The sequence below is a fragment of the Ochotona princeps genome, chromosome 17 (assembly GCF_030435755.1).
Source record: "Ochotona princeps isolate mOchPri1 chromosome 17, mOchPri1.hap1, whole genome shotgun sequence".
Taxonomy (NCBI): Eukaryota; Metazoa; Chordata; class Mammalia; order Lagomorpha; family Ochotonidae; genus Ochotona; species Ochotona princeps.
Window position 1 is genome coordinate 52,053,485 of NC_080848.1, and position 24,065 is coordinate 52,077,549.

General features: G+C 48.6%; 2 protein-coding genes across 3 annotated transcripts in view; one reads left to right on the forward strand and one right to left on the reverse strand.

The window, feature by feature from the left end:
* Window positions 1-4,140, reverse strand: part of GLP2R (glucagon like peptide 2 receptor) — a 56,996-nt gene extending 52,856 nt beyond the window's left edge. For both annotated transcript variants that reach the window (XM_058675788.1, XM_058675789.1), the window contains exon 1: window positions 3,856-4,140. In XM_058675788.1, coding sequence (XP_058531771.1) covers window positions 3,856-3,993 — 138 coding nt within the window. In that variant the 5' untranslated portion in view covers window positions 3,994-4,140. The remainder of the gene's footprint in view (window positions 1-3,855) is intronic.
* A 2,712-nt stretch (window positions 4,141-6,852) lies between these two features.
* GSG1L2 (GSG1 like 2) lies at window positions 6,853-17,660 on the forward strand. Its single transcript, XM_036496217.2, has 5 exons — window positions 6,853-7,144; window positions 12,205-12,252; window positions 13,190-13,342; window positions 14,303-14,414; window positions 17,417-17,660. Exons 1-5 carry the CDS (start codon window positions 6,853-6,855, stop codon window positions 17,658-17,660), a joined length of 849 nt encoding a protein of 282 aa, XP_036352110.2.
* Window positions 17,661-24,065: the final 6,405 nt, after the last annotated feature.

Here is a 24,065-nt window from a genome sequence, read left to right on the forward strand (position 1 = left end):
TTCTTGAAATAAATCTGTGTTTCTTCTTCATCAGGGAGGGGATATACTTAAAGTAAAACAAAAAGCACAGAGACTCAAAAGGAGCAGACAGTGGAACCATCACCTTACCACTGGCACTGTGGTGTAGTGAAGGAAGCCACCATCTGTAGTGCCGGCATCCCATATGGACACTGGTTCAAGTCCCGCTGCTCCACTTCAAACCAGCTCCCTGCTGATGGCCCTGAGAAAGCAGTGGATGGTCCAAGTGTTTGGGCCCCGGCACCTACATGGGAGACCCAGAAGAAGCTCCTGACTCCTGGCATTGTACCAACCCAGCTCCAACCTCTACAACTGTATAGAGTGAACCAGCAGATGAAAGATCTCTCTCTCTCTTACTCTGCCTTTCAAATAAATGAATAAATTCTTTTCTTTTTTTTAAGATTTATTTTTATTGAAAAGTCAGATATACAGAGAGAAAAGGAGAGACAGAGAGGAAGATCTTCTGTGCATTGATTTATTCTCCAAGTGACTGCAATGTCCGGAGCTGCACTGATCTGAAGCCAGGAGCCTGGAGCCTCCTCCAGGTCTCCCACATGGGTGCAGGGTCCCAAGGCTTTGGACCATCCTCAACTGCTTTCCCAGGGCAAAGGAAGGGAGCTGGATGGAAAGTGGAGCCACCAGGGTTAGAACCAGCACCCATATGGGATTCCCAGTGCGTTTAAGGTGAGGACTTTGGCTGCTATGCCACCACACCGGGCCCAATGAATAAATTCTTTTAAAAATGTTTTCATCTACTTCTACCTCTATACTTTTCTATATATTTTTCTTTCTTAAATTTTATCCAAAAGAGAATGAAATTGTCTTCTAGCCCTTAACTTTCATTAGAAGTTATCCTGGGATTGTATTTGTATTTCAAGAAATAAATGGTAAAATATCCTTTTAGTAGCTCCATGATTTTCTATGAATGAATGTGAAATAAATGTGGATTTTTAGTTCTCTATGGCTAGACATCTATTTTCAGCTGTTTGCTAATGTAAATAATGCTCCAATGAAAAATCTTTGTAGTTAAATACTTAAGAGCCCATTTTTATTTTCTCAGGAGAAAATCCTTGCACTGGAATTTCTGATTCATGGTGTTTACACGTTGTTAAAGTTTTTAAGACTGTCCTACCAAGCTAATGACCCTTGCCAGAAAAGCACAACCTCAGTAGCCACCCCTTCACACTCCCACCAATAATACATTAAAAGACACTTCTCAGAGCCTTGGAGAGTTCGGGCTTTTTTTTCATGTCAAGACAATTAAATAACTTAGATGAGCATGGGGGCCGGTGTGCGGATCGGACTATTAAGCCACTTAAATTTAGAAACTCCACTGTGCCAGAACATCTCTCATCATGTGAATTTTATGGCGGCATTGTGCCAGCAGCTGCACCATGGCCCTTTCTATTCCATGCTGGGAAAGTTTCTAGGAGCAGGATTGGTCAAGAAGGGCTATGTCAAGCCATGGTGTAAGAACAGGAGGCAGAAGACAGAGAAGCAAGATCACGGTCATGGCCATCCCACACAATGAACCTAGAAATGACGCCCAGCGCGCCACAAACATGGAGCAGATGGCGGAGCCTGGGAGTGGGCCCTGCTGGCAGGAACACCAAGGTACGGCGATGCCTGGGTAGTAAGCCGCCCTGGGGCAAGGTCAGCAGGTCCAAGAGGGTCGGAGGAGAAAGAACACAGGATCCCCAAGCCCCCTGGGGAGACACCACAGCTCCACGGCTTGTGAGCTACAAGGGCCAAAGCCTTGGGGATCGCCCTCACAGGTGTGAAGGAACATTCTAGGCCCCGGGCACCGTGGCTGGGCTTGCCATGTGGTTGGGTAGAGGATGACAAAAACTAGACAATCAGCTATATCTTTTTTTTTTTTTAATTTTAGCTATGTGAATTAAGGGGTTTGAGATGATAATTGGGTATATGCCTTCAAAATAGCATGATCAGATTGGGTCAGTTGGCTTTTCCATCATCTCAACTTTTTGAAGATTTATCTTACGTTCATTTGGAAGGCAGAGTTTATGCAGAAGTGTGCCAATCTGAAGCCAGGAACCTCCTTTGGGTTTTTCATGTGGGTGCAAAGATCTAAGCGCTTAGGCCATTGCTTGCCTCCCTTTCAGGCCACAAGCAGGGAGCCGGACCAAAAGTAGAGCAGCTGGGGCAGGAACTGGTGTCCATACGGGATGCCCGTGCCGCAGATGGAAGTTTAGCCCACTATGCCGCAGCACCAGTCCCTCCATCATCTGAATCTCAAGGATTTCCCTTGTGAGACACTCCCAGGATGGACGCAAAGCTGAGAGTTCTGGACAAACTCTGCCCACAGATGCTCCACCACTGGCGGACTGGAGTCCTGGGGCTACTCGCTCCCCAGGAACATGCTGGGCCCCCCAAGAGACATCTGAGATCATGTCAGGAGGCCTGTGGAAGCGTTGTCTGAGCTCACGGGTTTGCAGGTAGCCGCTGGGAAAATGCACATGTGGAGCGTCTCTGCCCGTCTGGTCTCCAGCGAACACCAACAGAAACCCAGCAAAGACGAGCCCTGTGACACCGTAGCCCGCCCTGCGCAGGGGCAGGAGGGGCACAGGAAAGCCAGGCTGCACACAGAGGCTAACCCTGCTCTACGACAAAGGAGGAAGAGACCGCTCCCTAGGCTGCTCTGGTGGCTCCGGAGAGCCAGATGGGGCTCCCTCCCACCACACACAGCCCGGTGTAGACACAGGGCCCTGGGCCGCGCAAGGGTAAAGACTTGTCCTCCTGGCATCAGCAAATGACAATGTGACGCTTCAATTAGTTCTAACCAACCCCTTGGAACCTGTCCAGATCAAGCCAGGGGGCTCCACCCCACTGACAGCAGAAAAGCTTGCCTGACTGCCCAAGACTCACCTTTCTCATCCATAAAATGGAATCAGTACAAGAGTAGCCGAGAGCGTGAAATGGGATCATGGAAATGCCAAGGGGTGGGGGGAGGTAGGGGAGGGTGGGAGAGAGTGGGGAAGGGTAGGGGCTGGGGGGAGGTAGGGGGAGGTAGGGGGAGGTGGGGGAGGGCACCAGACCCGGAGCACAGTGAGTGCTCAGTGTACGGGCTAGCTTGCCTGCGGTGTGTTTTGTCATTAATGGATCGCAGAAAGTGTGTGGTGCGACCCTGGGCGGGGGTGCGGGGGAGAGGCAGGGAAGGGAAGGGAAGGGGATGTCTGTTTCCAACCAGATGCAGATAAAAACACCCACAAGCGTAAGTCCCCACTTGGGATCAAGAATGATCACCCAGGGAAGTAATGATACTGAAAGTCCTACCAGAGAGGTGAGGCAGTTAAGACCCCTTCAAGGAGATTGAAGGGCGGGACTCCAGAGTGAACTCACCGTAGCTCACTGGACTTGATCAGTCTTTTTTAACATAAGCATTTTATTATCCTTTTGAAAATAAATAGCGAGGAAGACAGAGAAAAGGAAAGGAAAAAATACTTCCACCACTCAAACCCCAGCTCGAGCCAGAAGCAGACAGGGGCTCAGGGCAGCCGTTTTAAATGCCATGGGTGGTGCGTGCCACAACGCCCACCCACTCCCAAAGACTGTCGACACAGCATTTAAAAGCCTTCCTCATTTCAGCCGTGTATCCAAAACAAATGCATAGGAAAAAGACTTGGAGATGAGACGCCCAGGATCACCAGTGACCAGGTCTGCAAGCTCAGATGACAGCAGGTCCTCACTTTCCTCACCTTGCTGTCCACTTGCCAAACGCCTACAGGTGGTCCAGGTCCCAAACACGCTAGGAAAACCGCCAGCGTGAGATCCTATGGGGAGTTAAGAGAACCATGCAGAATAACGGAATGCTCTTACTTGCTCAATGGAAACCAGCAACGCCAGCAGAAGGAAGCGGCTCCCAGGGGCCCAGTAGGAGGGGAGAGGCCGGGTGCCCTGGCAGGCAGGCGCCCCCAAGGGCAGGGCCCGTGTCCTGCCCACCGCCAAAGGCCTCATCCTTGTCGCGGTGGTTCACCAATAAAGGCGCACGGCTCGGGCCCTAGGAGATGGAGCGCAGGCGACCTCGGCGTGCATTCCTCCTTGTCCGGGGACAGAATGTTTGCGTAAATCCTCTCCACAGCCGGAGCGTCTGCACCCGTCTACTGCGAGTTCCTGAATCGCCCAAATTTCTTATCATCAGCGGCAGTGACGGAGAGGCAGCTCAGCCTCCGCCCTGGCCTCCCCCACTGCCACCCCACCCTAAACCAAGTAGATTTTTTTTTCCTTCTAGACCTTCCCCAAGTCAGCTGTGTTGCCTGGGACATCCTCAGCAAGCCCAGCATGAAAAGCAGAGCGGACCAAGCAGCCAGTCCCGCTCTGGGGGGGCTCTGCTTCCTGCCCAGGGCCCAGAGTGAGACAACCTGGAGCTCCCCACTTGGGACTGGGCAGCAGGAGATGGGCCTGGAGCGGGCTACCTTGGAAGTGGGGTGCGTCTTTCTCAGGCGTTCAGTTTTTTCAGGCCCTGTGTATGCTGAGACTCCAGGAGGGACAGTGACCTGGCCCGGGACACCTGCAGCAAGCAACGCAGGGCCTCAAGCGAGTCACACCCACTCAGGAGTCAGGGTCAAGTCCGGGTGCCAGCCACACATGAGGTGCTGCGAAGTGCAACATGCACCCCTGTTCTGAACTCATCCCTGTGCTGTCAGCGCCCCCACCCACTCCCAGGCCACCTGGCAGATCCACGGCAGGCTGCAGGGCCCAGCACCTCTCTGCCCAGCTCACACATTTCAGCTCTCAGCCACCACACAAGAACCCCACAGCACCCTCCACTTGCTGGCTCAGAGATCTCGAGGTCCAGAGAGCTCGGGTAGCTAGCTCAAGGCCACATGGCAGATAGCAAATGGCGAGCCCAATGAACCGTGTATTCTGAGCAGGATCCCCAAACCACAGCTGCTTGGAGAAAAGCCATGCCTTACCCTTACCCTTTCTGGGTGAGTTCGGTCCGTCTCACTCCACCTCCCCCCCGCTCAGCCTCCACATCCTCCCCTACTTTTAGCTTCCCCAACCTCCCCAAAACAGAGGCCCAGGGGGGCCCATGTCAGGCTTGAGTCAAAAGCTCAGACTAATGCGAGGCGAGAAGGGCATGCTTCCATTTGGGTGCTTGCTTTACATTCAACTCAAACCCCTCAGAGTGCATTTCAGAGCAGCTGGGGAGAGGATGGGGGACGCAGTTAAACTCACCTTAGTAGAAATCTCAACAACAAAAACACCTGCACAGCAAGATTTTACACCTCAGCTATAAAACACTCATTCCTAACCAAGGCACCCCCACAATGCACTCTTTGGGTGCTGTGGCCTCTGGCCTTAATGAGGCTTTCTCTTTGGGAATGCAGAGGGCAGAAGTGACCTGTGGGGTGGGGAGCGGGGTGGGTAGGAGGCCTGGGGGCTGCAGGTGATGGGAGAACTGTTCTGTAACTGCACTTTAAAGGTGCAAGGTGAACGTGCTAGGGTGCACACTGATGAAGGAAATTCAGCTCCTTGTTCTGAGGGGACCAGTGCCCAGGGCGCCACACTCTTCCTCACCCGTTGGCATAGAGCCATCTAGTGGGCAGGCCTGGTAACTGCAGACAATGTGAAATCCCCTCAGATGCCCCTGCCCCTCTGGCTGCTCTGCCAGGTAGGTTAGTTAGCAGGGGGCTGTATCAGAAGTGTAGCCGCCGGGGCTTGAACCAGTGTTCCTACAGAATGCCGGCATCACAGGTAGCAACTTAACCCACGCTGCCAAGATGCCAGCTCCTATGTTATGTGAATACTCTGCACATTATATAGCGTACCAGCAAGTTATACTGTTTTGAAAATAATGACAAGAAAACGGAAGTTTGCATTTGTTCAACACAGATGTGGGGTTTTTTTTTTGCCTGAATGTCTGCCATCTGCTCTTGGTTAGATCTAAGTAGGTGGGATCTGTGGACACTCACTGCCAACTGTGGTATTCAGCTTTAAAAAGAAATGAAATAGGGGTGTGTATTAGGGTGTGCCTTGAGGAGTGGCATGCGCTAGCATTGTGGTGTAGCATGGTGAGCCTCTAGGTGCAGTGCTGACCTCCCATATCGATGTCTATTCAAGTCCTGACTGCTCTGCTGGGAAAGTAGCCAGAGGGTGGCCCAAATCCTTGGACGGCTGCACCTGTGTGGGAGATCCAAAAAGAAGCTCCTGTCTCCTGGCCCAGCCCCGCCATTGTGGTCATTTGGGGAGTGAACCAGGAGATGGAAAACTCTCTTCCTCACCTCTGTATCTCTAACTCTCTTTCTAATAAATAAAAAATAAATCTTAAAAAGAGAGAGAGAAGCCAGGCACAAAAGGACAGCTACCATTTGCCTGCATTTGCACGACATGCCTGGAATACTGAAGAATCTTACGGGCAGGATGCAGGATGGTAGCTGCCAGGGGCTGGGAGGAGGGGAGGTGGGGAGTTAGGGTTAGAGGCTGCAGGGTAGCAGTTGTAGGGGATAAGTTGTAGTGACAGGAGGTGGCGCTAGTTACCCAACAGTGGAGGGAACCTGATGCCACTGAGCTGACATAAAAAATAAATAAACAAAAGCCACCCCCACCCCTGGTACATTCTCCATCCTGTGGAGGACGGACCGGCAAGGAGCAGGTGGTTGCGGGGAGGCGGGGAGAGGTCTCAGCTCTGATCTGTTTGCCTGGGGCCTCTGATGTATGCAGCAGCAGCACTATCCACTGTCATTCCCCAAAGGGATGAGAGAGGACACTGCTTCGGGACAGCAGAGGGCGGGAATGAAGCATGGGGACAGTGACCGAAGGGGACGAGGCGGCTCCCCCGGGGTTCATCCTGCACCGACACCTCAGTGGACCATGGACAGGGCCCGACGGCAGCGGGCTTGGATGCTCCTCCCCATCTGCCTGGCCCTTGCCCTCTCCCTCACCGCCGTGAGCAGCAGCCACTGGTGCCAAGGGATGAGGCGGGTGACAAAGCCACTGTGCCAGGACCCAGTGGGCGGGCCGCACTGCATTCACTTCAGCAGCGGTGGGGCTGACGGGAGCCAGGCAGTGCAATATATCTGGGAGATGGGCGACGACAAGTTCACCCAGCGCAGGTTCCATGTGGGGCTCTGGCTGTCCTGCGAGCAGAACTTCAGCGACGCAGGTGAGCTCGACCAGTGGGTTCCTTGGAGTGATGGGTGCAGGACGGTGGTGCGGGAGGAGGCAGCCGCTGGGGGGCAAATTTCCCTTGCACAGGCAGTGGGTCCTTGAGGAATTCCTTTTACCTTCCTGGGCCTCAGTTTTCTCTTCTAGATGAGGCATGCATCTCTTGGAATTATTGTAAATACTAAGGGACAGCAGTGACACAATGTGCTTGCAACCATGCCTGACATATGGTATACATTTATTAACCCTTGGCTTTTACTTTCTGTCCTTGCACTCAATCCCAGTTCATGAAAACGCTTTGGTCTTCCAAGGTGACTCCCATCTAATTCTAAGCTGCGTCCCTGTCCTGCGTGTGGGATGTTCTTAGAGCAACTCTTACGAAAGAAAAAGTGTGTTATCTTTGTAAAGAACTAGAGAGAAGTTTGACTCACAGACATTCGGCTATCAGTCAAGGCTCAGATTCAGAATATTTTCTTTGTCGTGCTTAGGAAACAAACACCTCCGAGAGTGGAAAGAGGAGAGCTCCCCAACCTGTCCCACCTGTACCAGTCTCAGGCTTGTGATACAGCATTTCGTAATAGCTTTTTGCTTTTGCTTTTGCTGGAGTTTGTTATTGCCTTTTCTTTTTCCATTTCCATAGCATTCTGGTTTGGGTTTTGTTTGTTTTATCCCCAAGTCACCATTCTGTGTTGGAATGTCTTAATCTGGTAAGTTCCCTTGGTGATTATGACACGAAAGTCAGAGCTGCACCCCTCTAGAACACAGCAAGATGCCCTGAAAAGAAGGATTTCAATGCAGCCTGGAGCAAATCCACTAACAATGTTAGGCAGCAAGCGAGGCAACTGCGGTTGAGGGAAGTGGATGCAAAGGTGAGACATGAGAAGAACACAGAGTGAGAAGGGGTGTGCACTTGGCACAGTGGTTACAATGCCACCTGGAATGCCCACATCCCATTTCAAAGTGCCAAGTTCAAATCCCAGCTCAGCTTCTCCTTCAGCTTCCTATTAGTGCTCATCCTAGGAGACAACAGGTGATCACACTAGGACTTGGGTCCCTGTCACTCATTTGGCAGACCCGACTGAATTCCTGGCCCCTGGCTTTCACCTGGCCTGGTCCTGTCCCCTGGCATGTGGCTGTTGCAGGCATTTCAGGAGTAAATCCTTGAATGGTAGAGTCTCTCCCTCTGTTTTTCTCTCTCTGCCGTTCAAATAAAATGAAAATGAGTAAACACCAATTTTTTATAACAAAGAAAAACACAATCATGGTTAATAATGAATGATGCCTATGATATGGAAACCAAAAGGAGAGACAGGTGATTTGGGCACCGAAGACTGCCTAGAGCAGGTGCCCACCACTCCAAGGCGGTGAGACTGTGACTGTTAGCTGCTTGAGACGGGGCGTAGAATATTTCAGGCAGAAATGAGTGTGCAAAGGTCGGTGGAAGCATAGCCCAGAAATTAGCTTAAGAAAGAAGATAAGCAGGAGGAAAGCACGGAATAGCCATTCAGGGTGAGCTGTGACTTAGTTACCCACACGGGCAGGTGTGTGCTGTGACTTGTCCACCATGTGGTGGTGAAAGCCTTGAACAGGTGCAGCCTGGTGGCTTGTCCGTAGGTGCTGCTTGTGGAAGGACTGTGGCAATACAGTCCCTCTGTGGATTCCAGATTTAGGCAATATGGTCTCTCTCCTAGGCACTCCCACATCTACCATGAGGTGCTAACCAAAGCTCGGCCAACCCCAGCACCTTGCCCTTGAACTCCGCAAACTAAACTAAATTAGCCTCCTTCCTCTATAAAGTTAGCCTGCCTCAGTTATTTCCTAATAGTAATGAAAATGGATGATATAAACCATGATGTTAAACTAACCCTGAGATTTCTAACAAAAGAGGTCGTTGCTCAGCTTATGTGTGGGGTGAGGAAAGGATTCTTTTAAACCTAGAACAGGGGCAGAAAGCATAGCCAAGATGCTATGTGAGGTTCTACCAAGCTCCTGCCACCTAGGGGTGGGGAACACGCGTCCTGTGGGTCCCATGCCATGCCCATGAAATCATCTGGCCTGGCCCTGCCAACACAACTGCTGCCAGGACTCAAAATTTGATACATCTATGGCAGGCTAAAGTTTAAGTTCATGATTTGGAAAGGCCTGTGAATGACGTTATAAATACCCAATAGCCCTTAGCAGTAGAATGTTTCCCCAGCACTGACAATGAAGTCCCTTAACACTGGTACCATTGCACAAAGTGTCCACACATGAACACAAACACACACACACACACACAGATGCACACACGTAGATGCACAACCAGTCATAGATACACACATAAACATATGGACACGCACATACAGAAACACACACCCAGTTGCACACACATAGACACAGAGACGCACACACATAGACACACAGACACAGTCAGTCATAGATACATACATAACCACAAGGACACACATACGGAAATACATACACACAAAAACACACACCCAGACACATACACATAGACACACACAATTAGAAGCACACACATACACAAACACACACATAGACACTTAACAAGTATATAGACACATGGGTGTATATTGACATATACACACATGGACACATAGACACATGGAATACATACACACAGATATAAACACACATGCATACACTCAGGCACATACCCCACACACACACACTGACATACACATCACCTCCATCGCTCCTGCATCCTCAGTAGCATACACTGAATGCTGAAGAGAGCTGATGATACTCTCAGAAATCCAGAGACAACATCAGGTAGAAATAAAGGGTGTAACTTTCTGATGCCTGCTGTGGTTGGAATACAGATTATCACCCTGATTCTGGCTGAAATCCCTTCCTCCCTGTGAGGCATCAACAGGGTGGGAACTATAGCCAGCCTTGCTGTGTACAGCAGGACCAACTGGGAATGACAATGACCTTGAAACTCTGTCTCTACTCCATGGGGCAGCTTCTTGCTTAGCTCAGCTTTGGGACCACATGCCCCCATGAGCAGATTCCCTAATTCTTCAGGAGAAGTTGGATATTTGGGGCTCTCTACAAATATTTCCCAATTTAGGGGCCAAGGTTGTGCTGTAGCAGACGGTATAGCTACTATCTTCAAGGCCAGCATCCCACCTGGGTACCTCTTTGAATCCTGGTTACTTCACATCAGCTCCCTGATAATATACCCGGGAAAGTAGTAGAGTACGGCCCAAAGTCTTGGCACCCTGTACCCAAGTGGGAGACCTGGAGGATGCTCCTGGCTCCTGGCTTAGGCCTGGCGCAGCCCCAGCCATTGTGACCATATGGGGAGTGAGCAGCAAATGATCTCTCTCCTCTCTCTCTCTCGCTCTCTCTCTCTCTCCCTATCTATCTTTCTCTCTGTCTCCCTCTAACTCAGCCATTCAAATAAATAAATCTTAAAAAAAAAAAAAAAAGAAACTCCCAATTTGAAAGTGTCTTACAAATAATACATGAGTCCAAGAAAGCTTGTCTACTGCTGAGTGTAATCTAGGGTCCCTTACTGAAGATTGTGCTGTACAAGCACCTCATCTTTAGTTGAATTTCTCCCAGGTGCTTGGAAGATTTGGGAATTAGGAAAGAAAAAGGGATAGGACTAAAGGTCAATGGGAAGGAGCCAACACTGTGTTTTGAAGAGAGGTGAGCCAGGCAGATGTCAGACTTGGAAGGAGATCTCCCAACACCCTAAAGCAAGCCCAGAAAAGGGGCTTCCTGTTGCCCATTAGCACCCCAACTAGAAGCCAGCACCATCTTTCTCCTAGTCAACTTTCCCTGGAATGCTGTTTAAAGGATGTTCTCTGGAACAGCTACCCCTGGTAATTCTCCCCTTCCCACCCCAGCCCTCCCCCCCTCCACACACACACACCATTCAATGTCTTTAAGGAAAGGCCACACCTTTTGTTCTACAGCCAAAAAAGAATGTTTGAAATGTAAACTCATGGCCTAGGCTGGGCTGAGATGGCATGTTCTTTCCCTTCAATAGATCCATGCACAACTCCAAGTGTTACTCCATGAGGCAAGGAAGTTCAAGCAAGGCTGCAAGTGAGACTCCTGAGCTGGGAACAAAGGGCCAGATGAGGAAGAAGCAGACGGGGGTTGGCCAAGTCTATCACTGAAGCCTGGGACTCGCTGGCTTGCCCTGCCATGTGACTACTGGGGCACTGTCAAGCTATGTCACACCTGCCTCCCTGGCTTCATTGGATTTATCAAGATTTTTCCCTTTAATCCTTCAGGCTTTATTCAAAAGAAACATCATTTCTGAGGATTTGTGTTAATCAGGGGATCACTGTGGTCCAGGGCCCAGCTAAATTCATGCTTCTAAGCTACGGAGTATTCTCTTAATCTGCCTGGCTGGTCTCCACTCCCTCTGTGTCCTGCACCTGGCTCTGTCCCCAGCCTCCTCTTTACTCCTGCTGGAAAAGGCAACTCAAAATACAAGATAGATCCTCACTGCTTGCTATGTCTGGGTCTAATTTGAGGCGATCCCCCCTAAAGGTGTTTGTGTCAGGAGCCTGGTGCCGGTATGATGATGTAAAGAGGCAGGACCTAGTAGGGCTCTTTAGGTTAATGGGGAGGCCTCCCTCAACAGCATTTATGTAGCTCTCAAATAGTCCATACCTGAGAGCAGTTTGTTATAAAAAGAGGCCACTTCCATGGGGCCACTGGTGTGGCACAGCAAGTTGAGCCACTCCCTACGACATTAACACCAGCTCCAGTCCCAGCTGCTCCACTTCTGATCTGGCAGCTCCCTGGGAAGGCAGCAGAGGATGGCCCAAGTACTTGGGTTCTTACCACCCATACTGAGATCTAGATAGAGTTTCAGCATCAGGTGTTAAGCCATTTAAAGGGTGAACCAGCCAGTGGAAGATCTCTCTCACTCTGTATTTTGAATACCTAAATATATGTTATTGAAAAGTTGAATTTTTTTTTTAAATCAAGAAATGGTCTGTCACACTCTGCAATCCTCCTTGCAGATGTGTGGGGGTGCCGTGCAGAGGGTGTGCAGTGGAGTCCTCTTTACCAAGGCATTCTCTGTTTCAGGTGAAGTATGCAGGAGCTTCCGGAGTGTGGTGCCAGCTGAAGAGCAGGGTAAACACTTCCCTTGTTCTGCCCATCAGCCGCCTCCCCAAGCTGGATCTTTTTGCTTGATTTGATTGGATGTAGAGAGAAGATGAGACAGTTATTTAGGGCTTGTCCAAGACAACAAGTCCAAAAGTTAGAACCACAGCCTCTCTTTTTGTCCCCAGTAGCCAGAGGCCTGCAGGCAAACATTAACCACCAATGATGCAGGGAGGATGGGAAGTTTTGATCAGTGGGGTTTGCCACTTCCTGTGGTGTCAGTGTTCCCAGCATGGCTGAAGTCAAGCCAGCTGTGCGAGGTGAAGGCAGCCGAGTCAAAAAGAGTTGATGAAGGCACAGCGCTGTCTCAAACACTCTATCTTCACCGTAGCACTCAGACAATGTGTAATTGCTTTCCTCAGATCCTGTAGGGGGTAGGAGTCACTTCTGTTCCTTCATGATTGGGACTGCAGGGCCTTCCAGGATGCCTTCTGCAGATGCCAATTGCCCTCCCTGTCCCCTCCACACACAGCATCACAAAGTCCTATCCAGTGGTAAGGCAAGCAGCCCACACAGAAATAAATGAGGTCATGGTGCCCCAGACAGGGCTCTGCTACTCTCAGAGTCTTTCATGCTGGTCTTGAACTTTGTGGAGCTTCTCTAAAAGACAGAGCTAACCTCACCTGGGAACTTTCTGAGCCAGAGAAAGGAGTTGCTTGCCTATCTCGGGTCCTCCTACATATGATTTTGCTTAGTTTGTTTCATCCCATGAAGTGCAATCTTTACTGACATCCTCATCGGGCTCTAGGAGGCCCCTTTCATTCCTAATGCTCCAAGTCTTGGCAGAGGTATCTGATTTTTCACTCCAAGGCGCTTGGTTTTGGATGGTTGGTTTTAGACATAACCGGAAGTCCAGGATTGAACCATCCAGGGCTTCTATGTCAGAGGTGTCTGTTTCCTTTTGCAGGTGTGCTGTGGCTGTCCATCGGCGCAGAGCTCCTAGATGTCCTCCTCCTGCTGCTAAGTGCTGTTCTCCTGGGCTCCAGAGTGAGGCAGCCCAGTTCTGGCTTCCACTGGTTCAAGGTGGATGCCTTGGTGGCCATCCTGATGGTCCTCGCAGGTCCGTTTCCATGGCCTCTTTAGAAGAGACAAGTTCCCCACAGACCATCCCAGAGGGAACAACACATCAGGCTGGATGTGTCCATTGCCCAGTAGTGTGCTGGCTCTTCCCTGCCAGTGGCCACAGTCTGGAAGGACAGCAGTGTTGCGGAGAGGTCACTGAGTAAGCCCCACTGGGTAGCAGCAGTGTTTCTTTGGGTGACTGATGGGAAAGAAAGGAAATGGGCACAGGTGGAGGTAAAATGTGTCTTTATCACACCCTGGGAAGAAGGTTACTGGCTCTGAGACCAGCAGGGGAGTCTATGAGGGACTCCTGCCCAGGTTCAGATCTCTGTTACTTGATGGCTGCTGGACCCAGCTCTGGCTAAGCTGGGCCTCAGTGGTGACTCAATAAGAGTGTACCACATGCATACTCAGTCAATGGTAGCTTTCAAATGATTGCTGTCTCCACATTTGGCATAAATATTCCATGAGAATTAAAGAACTTTTATTTTACAATTGTGTTTCCATGTTCTCCAAGCAATTTTCAGAGAATCTTCATTACGTCTCCTAAGCGAGCCTTTCCACCAAGATTCCCCTCCGCTCCCCACAAAACCCCATTAAGTTGCTAGTGCAGCAGCCTCGTTTGTACACCATTGCTGTGTTGGGTAAACAGAACACAGCTTTCCTGAATCTTAGTGTCAGTGAATAAGATGACAAAATCCAATTTCTGAATCCTATGAAGATTCAGGACATTGGATGCTTGTAGGCATCCACCAAGGTCCTCCCTGCCAGTGAGAAGGCCTCTTCCTGGAGGTCTCTTTGGTGTCGACATGGGAGTAAGATGTCAGGTGGAATGTCTAAGGAGGTGCTGGTGCAGACACATCTCAAGGACCCCCTGGACACTGAAGAACATCTTGTGTATGCAAGATAGAGAAGCCTTTCCATTGTGTTGCCTGCTCACACAGCTTTCTTTGTGCAGGGCTCCTAGGCATGGTGGCCCACATGATGTACACGACCATTTTTCAAATCACCGTGAACCTTGGACCTGAAGACTGGAGGCCCCAGTCATGGGACTATGGCTGGTCCTATGGGTAAGTTGCTTAGCCATGCTGCAGGGAAACAGCAAAGATGTAACACAGGTCTTCTAGGACAATCAACCATGGTCATGGTGCTGACACTTACCACTCCTGTGACCCTGGACACGTTCTGTAATCTTTATGTAGTCCTGTTTCCTGTCCGGGAAGTGGGGAGATCTGCCCAAATGCTTTTCATGGAGATTGAAAAACATCATGCTTATAAAACGCTTGATATGCAGTAAAGCCTTAGGCAGTGGAGACTTTGTTGTCAATACATTCTTAAATCCAGAATATCCTGAACCATAACCTCTACTGAGCCCTAGAATGATCCCGGCCCTTGTCTGCAGATCACAGCCTAGAAGGTCTATTGGTAACAGAAAGATTTGACCATAACCTACAAAACCATGTGATTGTCTTTGATGGGACCACCAAAGCATGTATGTTAGAGATAGACACACATACCCCTGCACTCCCATCCTACCTAACCACCTGTCTACTGCTTTCCTCTTTGTCAAACATGTGACATTTACAAGACTTACTCTCTCATTCTGCTATGGTAGGATGTGCTGAACATGTCTATGTAACTGTAACTCCTGTTCTTAGCAAGTTATCGGATTTTAAACTTTTTTGGCCTCTGTCTTCTCACTTTGCTGGGCACCATCCCTTCCACCTATGTCCCTTCAGCAACATCCCTCCGAAGTGCGCCATGGGTCATGAGATCCAATCATCAGCCACATGCACAGAGCTGCTGCCGGGCTTAGGTGGCTGCCAAGGCATTCTCGACTAGGGCCAATTTGTGTTGAGATCCTACCGCTGCAAATGGAAGCAAATCCCAAACGTTGCTGGGCTCTGGAGAATGACCTGTTTCTTTCTGATACCATTTGGTTTCATTCTTAAGACTTTTTATTCTTCAGTTTTTAATCCAAGAAATACATGTAAATATTGGAAAATTCAAACAATGCTAAGCAAAACAGTCCATCAATTCAACCCACTCCAACCTTCACCTTCCAGCATCACTGACCCCCTCCATCTTCCTGACCTACTCTAGAACCCGTTGTGTCTACACCTGTTATCATGAGACTTCTCTTGGCTGCCCCCTTATGCCAGCCTGTTGTTTCCTAGGCCCCAAGCATTATCGTAGCTTACAATCACATTTTGTTGGAGCACATCCTCCAGTACCTTCGTAAGAAATGGTTCCATGACAACATATTTTACTTCTTCTCTGTCTGGAAACTCATCTATGCAATGCTGTACACAGAATTCTTGCTAAAAAACATTTTCCTTTAGAATTCTGAAGAACCTGCTCTGGTTTCTAGACATCATTACTTCTTCTGAGACTCCTACATCATTCTGACCCACATGCCTTTGTAAATAGCCTGTTGTTTTATTATTCGTGTCATATGATGCCTTTGTTGGAATTCTGGACCCTTCATGCCCATTCTTTTGTGTGTCTGGTAGGCCCTTTAATTTGAATGTCCCCATCCTAGAATTCTTGGAAATTTTCTTACATCATTTCTTAGATTGTTTCTCTTAGTTTCCCTTAGTTTTCCTGTTCGCTTTTTTTTTAAGTGTAATTTCCTTTTATTTTATGAAATTGTTATATGTAACAAATGACAACATAGTACCATTACCTTTTCTGTTTCTGTTTAGCCAGGAAAGAGTTTCCAGGAGAAAGAAAAGCATAATACCCTCCAATAGGAAAAATTAAAAATACCAAAATCAATCCTCTGTTTTCAAAAGAAGATACTCTTATCCTTAAGCTCTCGTGGATGAGATACTCTGTAGGGAAATATTTATCTTACAAGCCCAAAACTAAATTACTACTTCAAAAATGGATTTCTCAGGTTACTTTTGATTTTAAAAAGCGGGGTCTTTCAAAATAAGTGTTATGAAAAAATCCATTGACTCGCTTTTGAGAGAATTCTTATTCTAGGTGTTAGATTATCTCATGTTATATATCTAGCGTTACACTTTCTGAAACTGGTGTTCTGCTTAGCTCCTAACCCTTCTATGCAGTTCTCATTTGGAATCTTGTTTTAACATCCAAGGAGTCTTCCTTTTTTTTCCCAATTGTTCCCATTTCTCTGTCTCTTGATCTTTCTTCCTTTCTTCCTTCCCTTCTTTCTTTTTCTACTCATTCTTGAGACTTTCCCCTCTAGGCTGGAGTCCTTGATTGTCAAGTCATAGTCAAGGTTAACTGGGAGTTCCGGGGCTCTGATCCGTCCACTGGTAGGCTTGTCTGTAGTGATGAAGCACGGAGCCCTCTCCTTTACTGGGAATTCCGTCTGCAGCAGCATTGCACATATGTCAGTTGGTGGAGGGTCTTTCTCTGCATCCACCGCAGTATCTTCAGAAGGCAACTCACCCAGGATTTGCAGGATGCGAGGATGAGTTGCCTGTTGACACTCTGAACTTTGGGCCTGGCAGAGAGGCTGAAAAGAGCCTCCCACTCCAGATGTAAACCTTCATATTCTCCCTTATTCTCAGAGCCATTCATTCCATGCCTTCCATTGAGCATCCAAGTCTTTCCTCTTCATCATCACCTTCTCCAGAGGCTAACCCTTTGCTGTCCTGGGGGGAGAGGAGACAGTGAGTGTCTGGGGGTATGGGGTAGACCTGGGGGGCCCTACCATCTGCATACAAGACTACAGCCATAGAATTCCTTCTGAGTTCATTGACGTCCCTCTCTGGAGACAGCTGGAGCGTGACATGTACCATTGAGATCGTTACGGTTTTGCAGCTGAGGAAACTAATGCAAAGAGCTAAAGGAACCAGCTTGAGATCACAGAATTGCAGAGATGAGGCCATGGTGCAGACACACGATGGTCACTGCAGAATCTGTCCTCCTTGACTTCCGGACTAAACAATCCACTGGCTGGTCTCTGGGATCCATGATCCAAAACACAGGTCCCAGTGGGGTAGAACCAAAAGCTGGTTCTCCACAAAACTGCCCCCAGAGCGGGGAGCACCAGTTTCAGCATCCTAGGCCGTTTCCTAACTGTGCCTTTTGTTTGCAGCCTCGCCTGGGGTTCTTTCACCCTCTGCATGGCTGTGGCGGTCACAGCCATGAACAGATTCGCCACCGCCCGCCAGGAGTTTGCAGAGAAGCAGGGAGTACGGGATGGCAGTCAGCGGCCTCCACATCACTTCCCAGAATCTGCTGGAGAAACACAGGCTGCTCCCAGCCCTGCTGGGTGTGCCCTGAGGACCGTTCCTGGAAACCCAGGACCAGGTGCCCCAGGCCGGGTATCCGTGTGCTAGCTGGAGCCCAAGGCCCAGAGCTGCATGGGCAGACAAGCTGGGCAATAGTGCCTACAACCAAGATGCTGGGGTGTGCTTCAGAAGGCTGTGCAGCTCTGGGAAACCCTCCTGAAAGTGAAACTAATAAGAAAGGGGGGCAGGCAAGTACAAAGGAGAAGCAGGAAAGAACAAAATAAGTCTGAATACAATGAATGCAAAACATACTCCCCCACTTTCAGAAAAGCCAGGATTTCCCCCTCATTGGCACACACAATAAAGCTGCAGACTGCGGTGCTGTCATCTTGAAAGGGTTTTGGCTCAGTTCCTATCCAGCCCCCTGTTAATTGCCTAGATAGAAGCAGTAGAAGATGGTCCAGGTGTTAGAGTCCCTGCACCCATGTGGGAGACCTAGAGAAAGTTTCCAACTTCAGTCCAGCCCAACACTAATCCTTGTAACTATCTGGGGAATAAACCTATGGATGGAAGATCCCTCTTTCTCTCTCTCTCTCTCTCTCTCTCTCTCTCTCTCTCTCTCTCTCTGTGTGTGTGTGTGTGTGTCTGTAATTGTGACTTTCAAATAAATATATAAATTTTAAAAAAAGTCAGAAACAGGTGCTGGCCTTGTTGTGCAATGGGTTAAACCTTCCCCTGCAACATCAACATCCCATAGGAGCACTGGGAATCCCCACTGCTCCACTTCTAATCTTGCTTCCTGCTAATGATCCAGGGAAAGCAGCAGAGGGTGGCCCAAGTTCTTGACCCCTGTACCAGCGTGGGAGATCCAGAAGAAGTTCCTGGCTCCTGGCTTCAGCTTGGCCCAGCCCTAGCCTTTGCAGCCATTTCTGGAGTAAACCAGCAGATGGAAAATTCTCTCCCTCACTCTGTAATTCTACCTTATAAATAAATGTTTTCCCAAAAAAAAGATACAATTTTAAAAATAAGGTTTCTGTAATTTAAAAAAATACTTTTCTTTAAGATTTGTAATTTGTACCCAGGGTGAAGTCAGTTAGGAAGGATACTTCCATGATGGGAAAAAAAAAAAAAAGAAAGCAGAGTCCGGTGGCATGACATCTTATCACAGTGAAGTGGAACAAATGTTGGAATTGTCCTGATTAAATTGCCAAGCACTTTTACTTCTAAAAATAAACATTACCAAACACACAAGTCTCATTTGAGGCAGCAGTGAGCCACTGGTTTCCTAACATGTTGTTACAACACTCAATCAATTTATCTTGTCTTTTAAACTAATGTGAAATTGGGGCCCAAATGGTCAGGCAACATAGTTCAGGATTTAAAGGGAAGCATGGCTTGCCAGTTTCTATTAACCTTAAACCCATCCTGGCTCAGATTTATTTAAAAATAGAATTTTCATGCATTGAATAAACAGCATTTCTGAAAACACAGCTCACACGCTTCCAATAGAGATAATCTGCCTGTGCTGAACCGTGACCTCCACCCAACCAAGCAAGCAAAAAATCTAGTGAATTTCTTTGTGTTTAGAACTTAAGTCCAGGCCCTGTCCCCGGCAAGTGTGGATCTCCTGGAATTTTGGAGAAAGTGTGACTTTTTGCAATATGCAGTGTGAACAGTTGTCAGCCTAGAACCATTTGTCAACCTGAACACAATGGGCTCTGCTCTTTGTCAGGACTGTGGGCTCCTTTCTGTTAAGTTTCTTCACTCCCATGCCCTTACAGAGGCCAGTCCTGTGTGACAGTCATAACATCAAGCCAGAGAACAGGCAGTGATCGGAAAGGAACACGCAAGTCTCTCCTGGTGAAAAACCTAACAAGCTAAAGATGCTAAGGGAAAAAAAAATGCATTTTCTGGAGCCTTCTTCTGAGAGAAGCTGGCACCTCCTCTCAAGAAAGGAGATCTGTTTTAGATCTCACAGTAGAACAAAGACGAGTTCAGGGGCCGGCGGCGTGGCCTAGCGGCTAAAGTCCTCTCCTTGAACGCCCCAGGATCCCATATGGGCGCCGGTTCTAATCCCAGCAGCTCCACTTCCCATCCAGCTCCCTGCTTGTGGCCTGAGAAAGCAGTCGAGGACGGCCCAAAGCCTTGGGACCCTGTATCCGTGTGAGAGACCTGGAAGAGGTTCCTGGTTCCCGGCTTCGGATCGGCACAGAACCAGCTGTTGCGGCTCACTTGGGGAGTGAATCATTGGACGGTAGATCTTCCTCTCTGTCTCTCCTCCTCTCTGTATATCTGACTTTGTAATAAAAATAAATACATCTTTAAAAAAAAAAGCCGAATTCAGGTTCATGGTCCATTGATGTGCACCCTGGGAGACAGGAGAGGACTCAAATCCTTGGGTCCCTGCCACCCACTAGGGAGATCCAGCCTGTGTTCCTGGCGTCTGGCTTCAACCTGGCCCAGTTACAACGGCTATGAGCAATTTGAGGAGTGAACAAACTGACTCGCCCTCTTCATCTCCCTCACTTCTCTCTCTCTTACCCCATAAATTAAAGTTTCAGGTTTTAGAGCATTTGCGGTTTCAGATTTCAGGATTCGGCATCATGCTCACCTGTGTTTGCATTTCCCATATCCAAATGATGACCATGAGGCTCTGAAAGCGTGTGTGCTGAGGCCTCTCCAGGTCAGGGAGGTACTGACAAAGTCAGGACTGCTCTGCCTGGGCCAGGGCAGGAGACAAATCTTCCCCTCTCCACTTCCTCCCTGGCTGAGGCTGGCCCAGGGCCGGGCCCTGTGTACCTGACCAGTAGGAGTCCAGGAGTCCTAAGTACTGAGAACAAGCCCCTGGGAAAGCTCTTTTCTTTGCTTCAGGGATGGGTTGTGGATGCAGCTGGGTGTGGCTTCTAGTTGAGATCGAGGAAAGTGGGGCGACTCAAGGGAAGGCAAGCAGAGGCCAACTGGGGTCCAGCCTGTGACCTTCACACCCTGGATTCTGGATTGTCCCAGATGTCCCCTACCTCCAAACACACTTTCACATCAGTCAGTCCTAGTTCTCTGCTGTCAAATTCAAAAATCCCAGACATTTAGTGTTGGTTAATCCTGCAAATTTCCTTGTTAAAGCAGACTGGGGTTTGAAAGAAGAGCCCCCTTGCTTCTGATTGGAACATTCCATCTCTTCCCCATGGCAATTCCAGTGAAAGGAAAGCAATCCCCAGGACTCGTCATGGATAAGAATTTTCGCTAATGGGAGTACAGCTGCCATTGTTGTCCGGCTCCATGGGAGCCAAGTCCTCCTATTTTCCAGGGCTGGGGCTATGATACAAGGACAAAGTTGCATGCTGTCGATCAGCCAAGCTCAGAGGAGCCTGCAGGCTGATGGCTCGGGGCATCACTTGGACAGAGAGACTGTCATCCCAAAACTAGTGTAGGCATGTCTGAGCATTCTGCTGCCTGGGCTTGCTTGCATCTTGGTCTTTGGGGATGGGCTGAAATCTGGTTGTCACCAAAAAACATACAATTAAGTTAGGTTTGGGTTTGTTATGCAGGAATTCAATCTAAGAAGACAGTCTCGGGTCAGAGACCCTCTTTATTGAGTGTGCCTTATTCAGGCCTTATGATTAAGACACCAGTGCCCCGTGTCAGAGTGCCCGGGTTCAATTCCTGACTCCCACTTGCTGTCAGGACAGACCCTGGGATGCAAAAGGTGATGGCTCAAATGGCTAGATTCCTGCCTCCCTCAAGAGAGACCTGGCATGGCTTCCCAGCCCTTGCCTTAAGCCCTGAGCTGTTGTGGGCATCTGGGGAATAAACGAGCAGACAAAACTCTGTGTGTCTGTGCATGTCTGCCTCCCAAATAAATGTTGAAGTGAGACGTTTAGAATAATATAACAGCTCTCTCTCTACTACACTGTCTTCACTGGGCTCCTGAACACTGTTCCCTGTGTCTCCCCTGCTTCTCGGGCCTCTCCTTCCCAATGTCCTTGGCTAATTCTTCATCAGGTCCCCAGCCTCAAAATATCACCATGCCCTCAAATAATTCCTGTCTACACACACCCTCACCCAAGTGCATGGCTGTAAATACTATCCACCTGTGATCACTGCCAAGTAAAAACTAAACATTTTTTTTAAAGATTTATTTATTTTTATTGGAAAAGCATATTTTACAGAAAGAGAAGGAAAGACAAAGAGAGAGGTCTTCCATCCACTGGAATGACTACAACAGCCAGAGCCAAACTAATCTGAAGCTTGGAACCAGGAGCTTCTTCCAGATCTCCCACATGAGTGTAGGAGTCAAATGACTTGAGCCATCCTCCATCACTTTCCAAAGCCATAAGCAGAGAGCTGGATTAAAAGTGGAATAGTCGAAGCATGAATCAGTGCTCATATGGGATGCTGGCACCACAGGGCAGAGGATTAGCCTATATGCCACCATGCCAGCCCCCAATTGCTAAATTTAAGTGCTGTGCTAAAGAAAAGTCAAGTTAAATCCTTACAACTTTTGCATAGCATGTCAACTACAGCTGTCTTTGCACGATAATCCTAGGTAATACCTGAAGCAAAAGGTATGAGGATTTAACTGGGCTTTTTCATACTTGAAATATTTCTCCCACCTTTCCCTTACAGTGCTTTTTCTAATGTCTATCATCAGGCTAGGTCTTTGCTTGGAATACATCCTAGACTGACAGACGCCCTGTCCACTTCACATCTCCATTTAGACTTCACAGGGATTTCAGGACAGCATAGAGAAAACTCCTTATGCACCTGCTCACAGCAAGCTTTACCTACTAATCCTGCTTATCTTAAACCACACACACTCCATCCTACCAGTTTCTCAAATAAAAATATCGTAGATCTTTACTTAAAAAGATTGATTTGCGGGCCCGGCGGCGTGGCCTAGCGGCTAAAGTCCTCACCTTGAAAGCCCCGGGATCCCATATGGGCGCCGGTTCTAATCCCGGCAGCTCCACTTCTCATCCAGCTCCCTGCTTGTGGCCTGGGAAAGCAGTCGAGGACGGCCCAAAGCTTTGGGACCCTGCACCCGCGTGGGAGACCCGGAAGAGGTTCCTGGTCCCAGCATCGGATTGGTGCGTACCGGCCCGTTGCGGCGCACTTGGGGAGTGAAACATCGGATGGAAGATCTTCCTCTCTGTCTCTCCTCCTCCCTGTATATTCGGCTTTCCAATAATAATAATAATAATAACAAAATCTTAAAAAAAAAGATTGATTTGCTTTAAGATTTATTTTTTTGTTTGAAAGGCAGAGCCACAGAGAGAAGGAGAAACAGAGAGAAAGAAGTCCTCCTTCTGCTGGTTCACTTCCCAACTGGCCACAACAGCCGGAGCTGACCTGATCTGAAGCCAGGAGCTTCTTCTGGGTTTCCTATGTGGGTACAAGAACTCAAGCACTTGTGCCATCCTCCACTGCCTTTCCAGGTGCATTAGCAGGGAGCTGGATCAGAAGTGGAGCAGCCAGGGCTTAACCTGAGCCCATAAGGGATGTCAGTGCTTGTAGGAATTAGCCTGTTGCACTACCCTGCTGGCTCCAAGTAAATATATATATAAATTTTATTTGAAAGGCAGAGTTACAGAGAGAGGCGGACAGAAAGAGAGACAGAGAGAGAGAATATTTCATCTGTTAGTTATTCCCCAAATGGTTACAATGGCCAGAGCTGGGCCAGGCTGAAGCCAGTGTTCTCAGTATTCCAGAACATCTTCCAGGTCTTCCACAGGGGTGCAGGGGTCCCAGGATTTGGACTATCTTTCACTGCTTTCCCAGACACATTAGCAAGGAGCTGGATTGGAAGTGGAGCAGCCAGGACTTGAACCAGAACCTGTACAGGATGCTGGCATCACAGGGGGAGGCTTACCTTGCTTCGCCATGACACTGCAAGTCTTAATTCCTCTCCTCCTTTCCTGTACTCCCCTCCATCCAACCCACCAACAAGTCACCCTTTGTGTCATAAAACTACATCGGAATCCAAGTTTTCCTCATCACTTTATGGTTGCCACCTCAACTCATTGCTGCTGTGGATTAGTACGCCATCCTCCCTGCTTCCATGGCTGCTGCCTCACAGTCTAAATCCAGTAAATGGATTTCAGACCATGTCTTTCCTCAGACCCGTCAAGATGGCTAAATCATTGGGACTAAAAGCCGAAGGGTCAACCATCTCCAAGACAGTTGCAGGCTCTCAGAGACTTCTCTGTCCTCCCCTGTCACGCCATCCCAGGAGACTAGGCACTAGAGAACTCTAAGCACACTCTGCCTCAGGACCTCTGCACTGCTCACTCTCTGAAGAATGAATGAAAAATTGGAGAGCAATGACTTTCAACTTTCCACACGACGATTGTCAATGAATCTCACCATTGTGATGTTGAGAGAAGGATGACAACTTTGCAAATCTATTCAAATACAGTTAATAAAGGAGAAACATAAACACACACCAGCAAAAGGAATCCATGTTTTAAGAAGTTAGAAAGTAGAGACTCTTCAGGCCTGGAAACCAACACGGTGGAG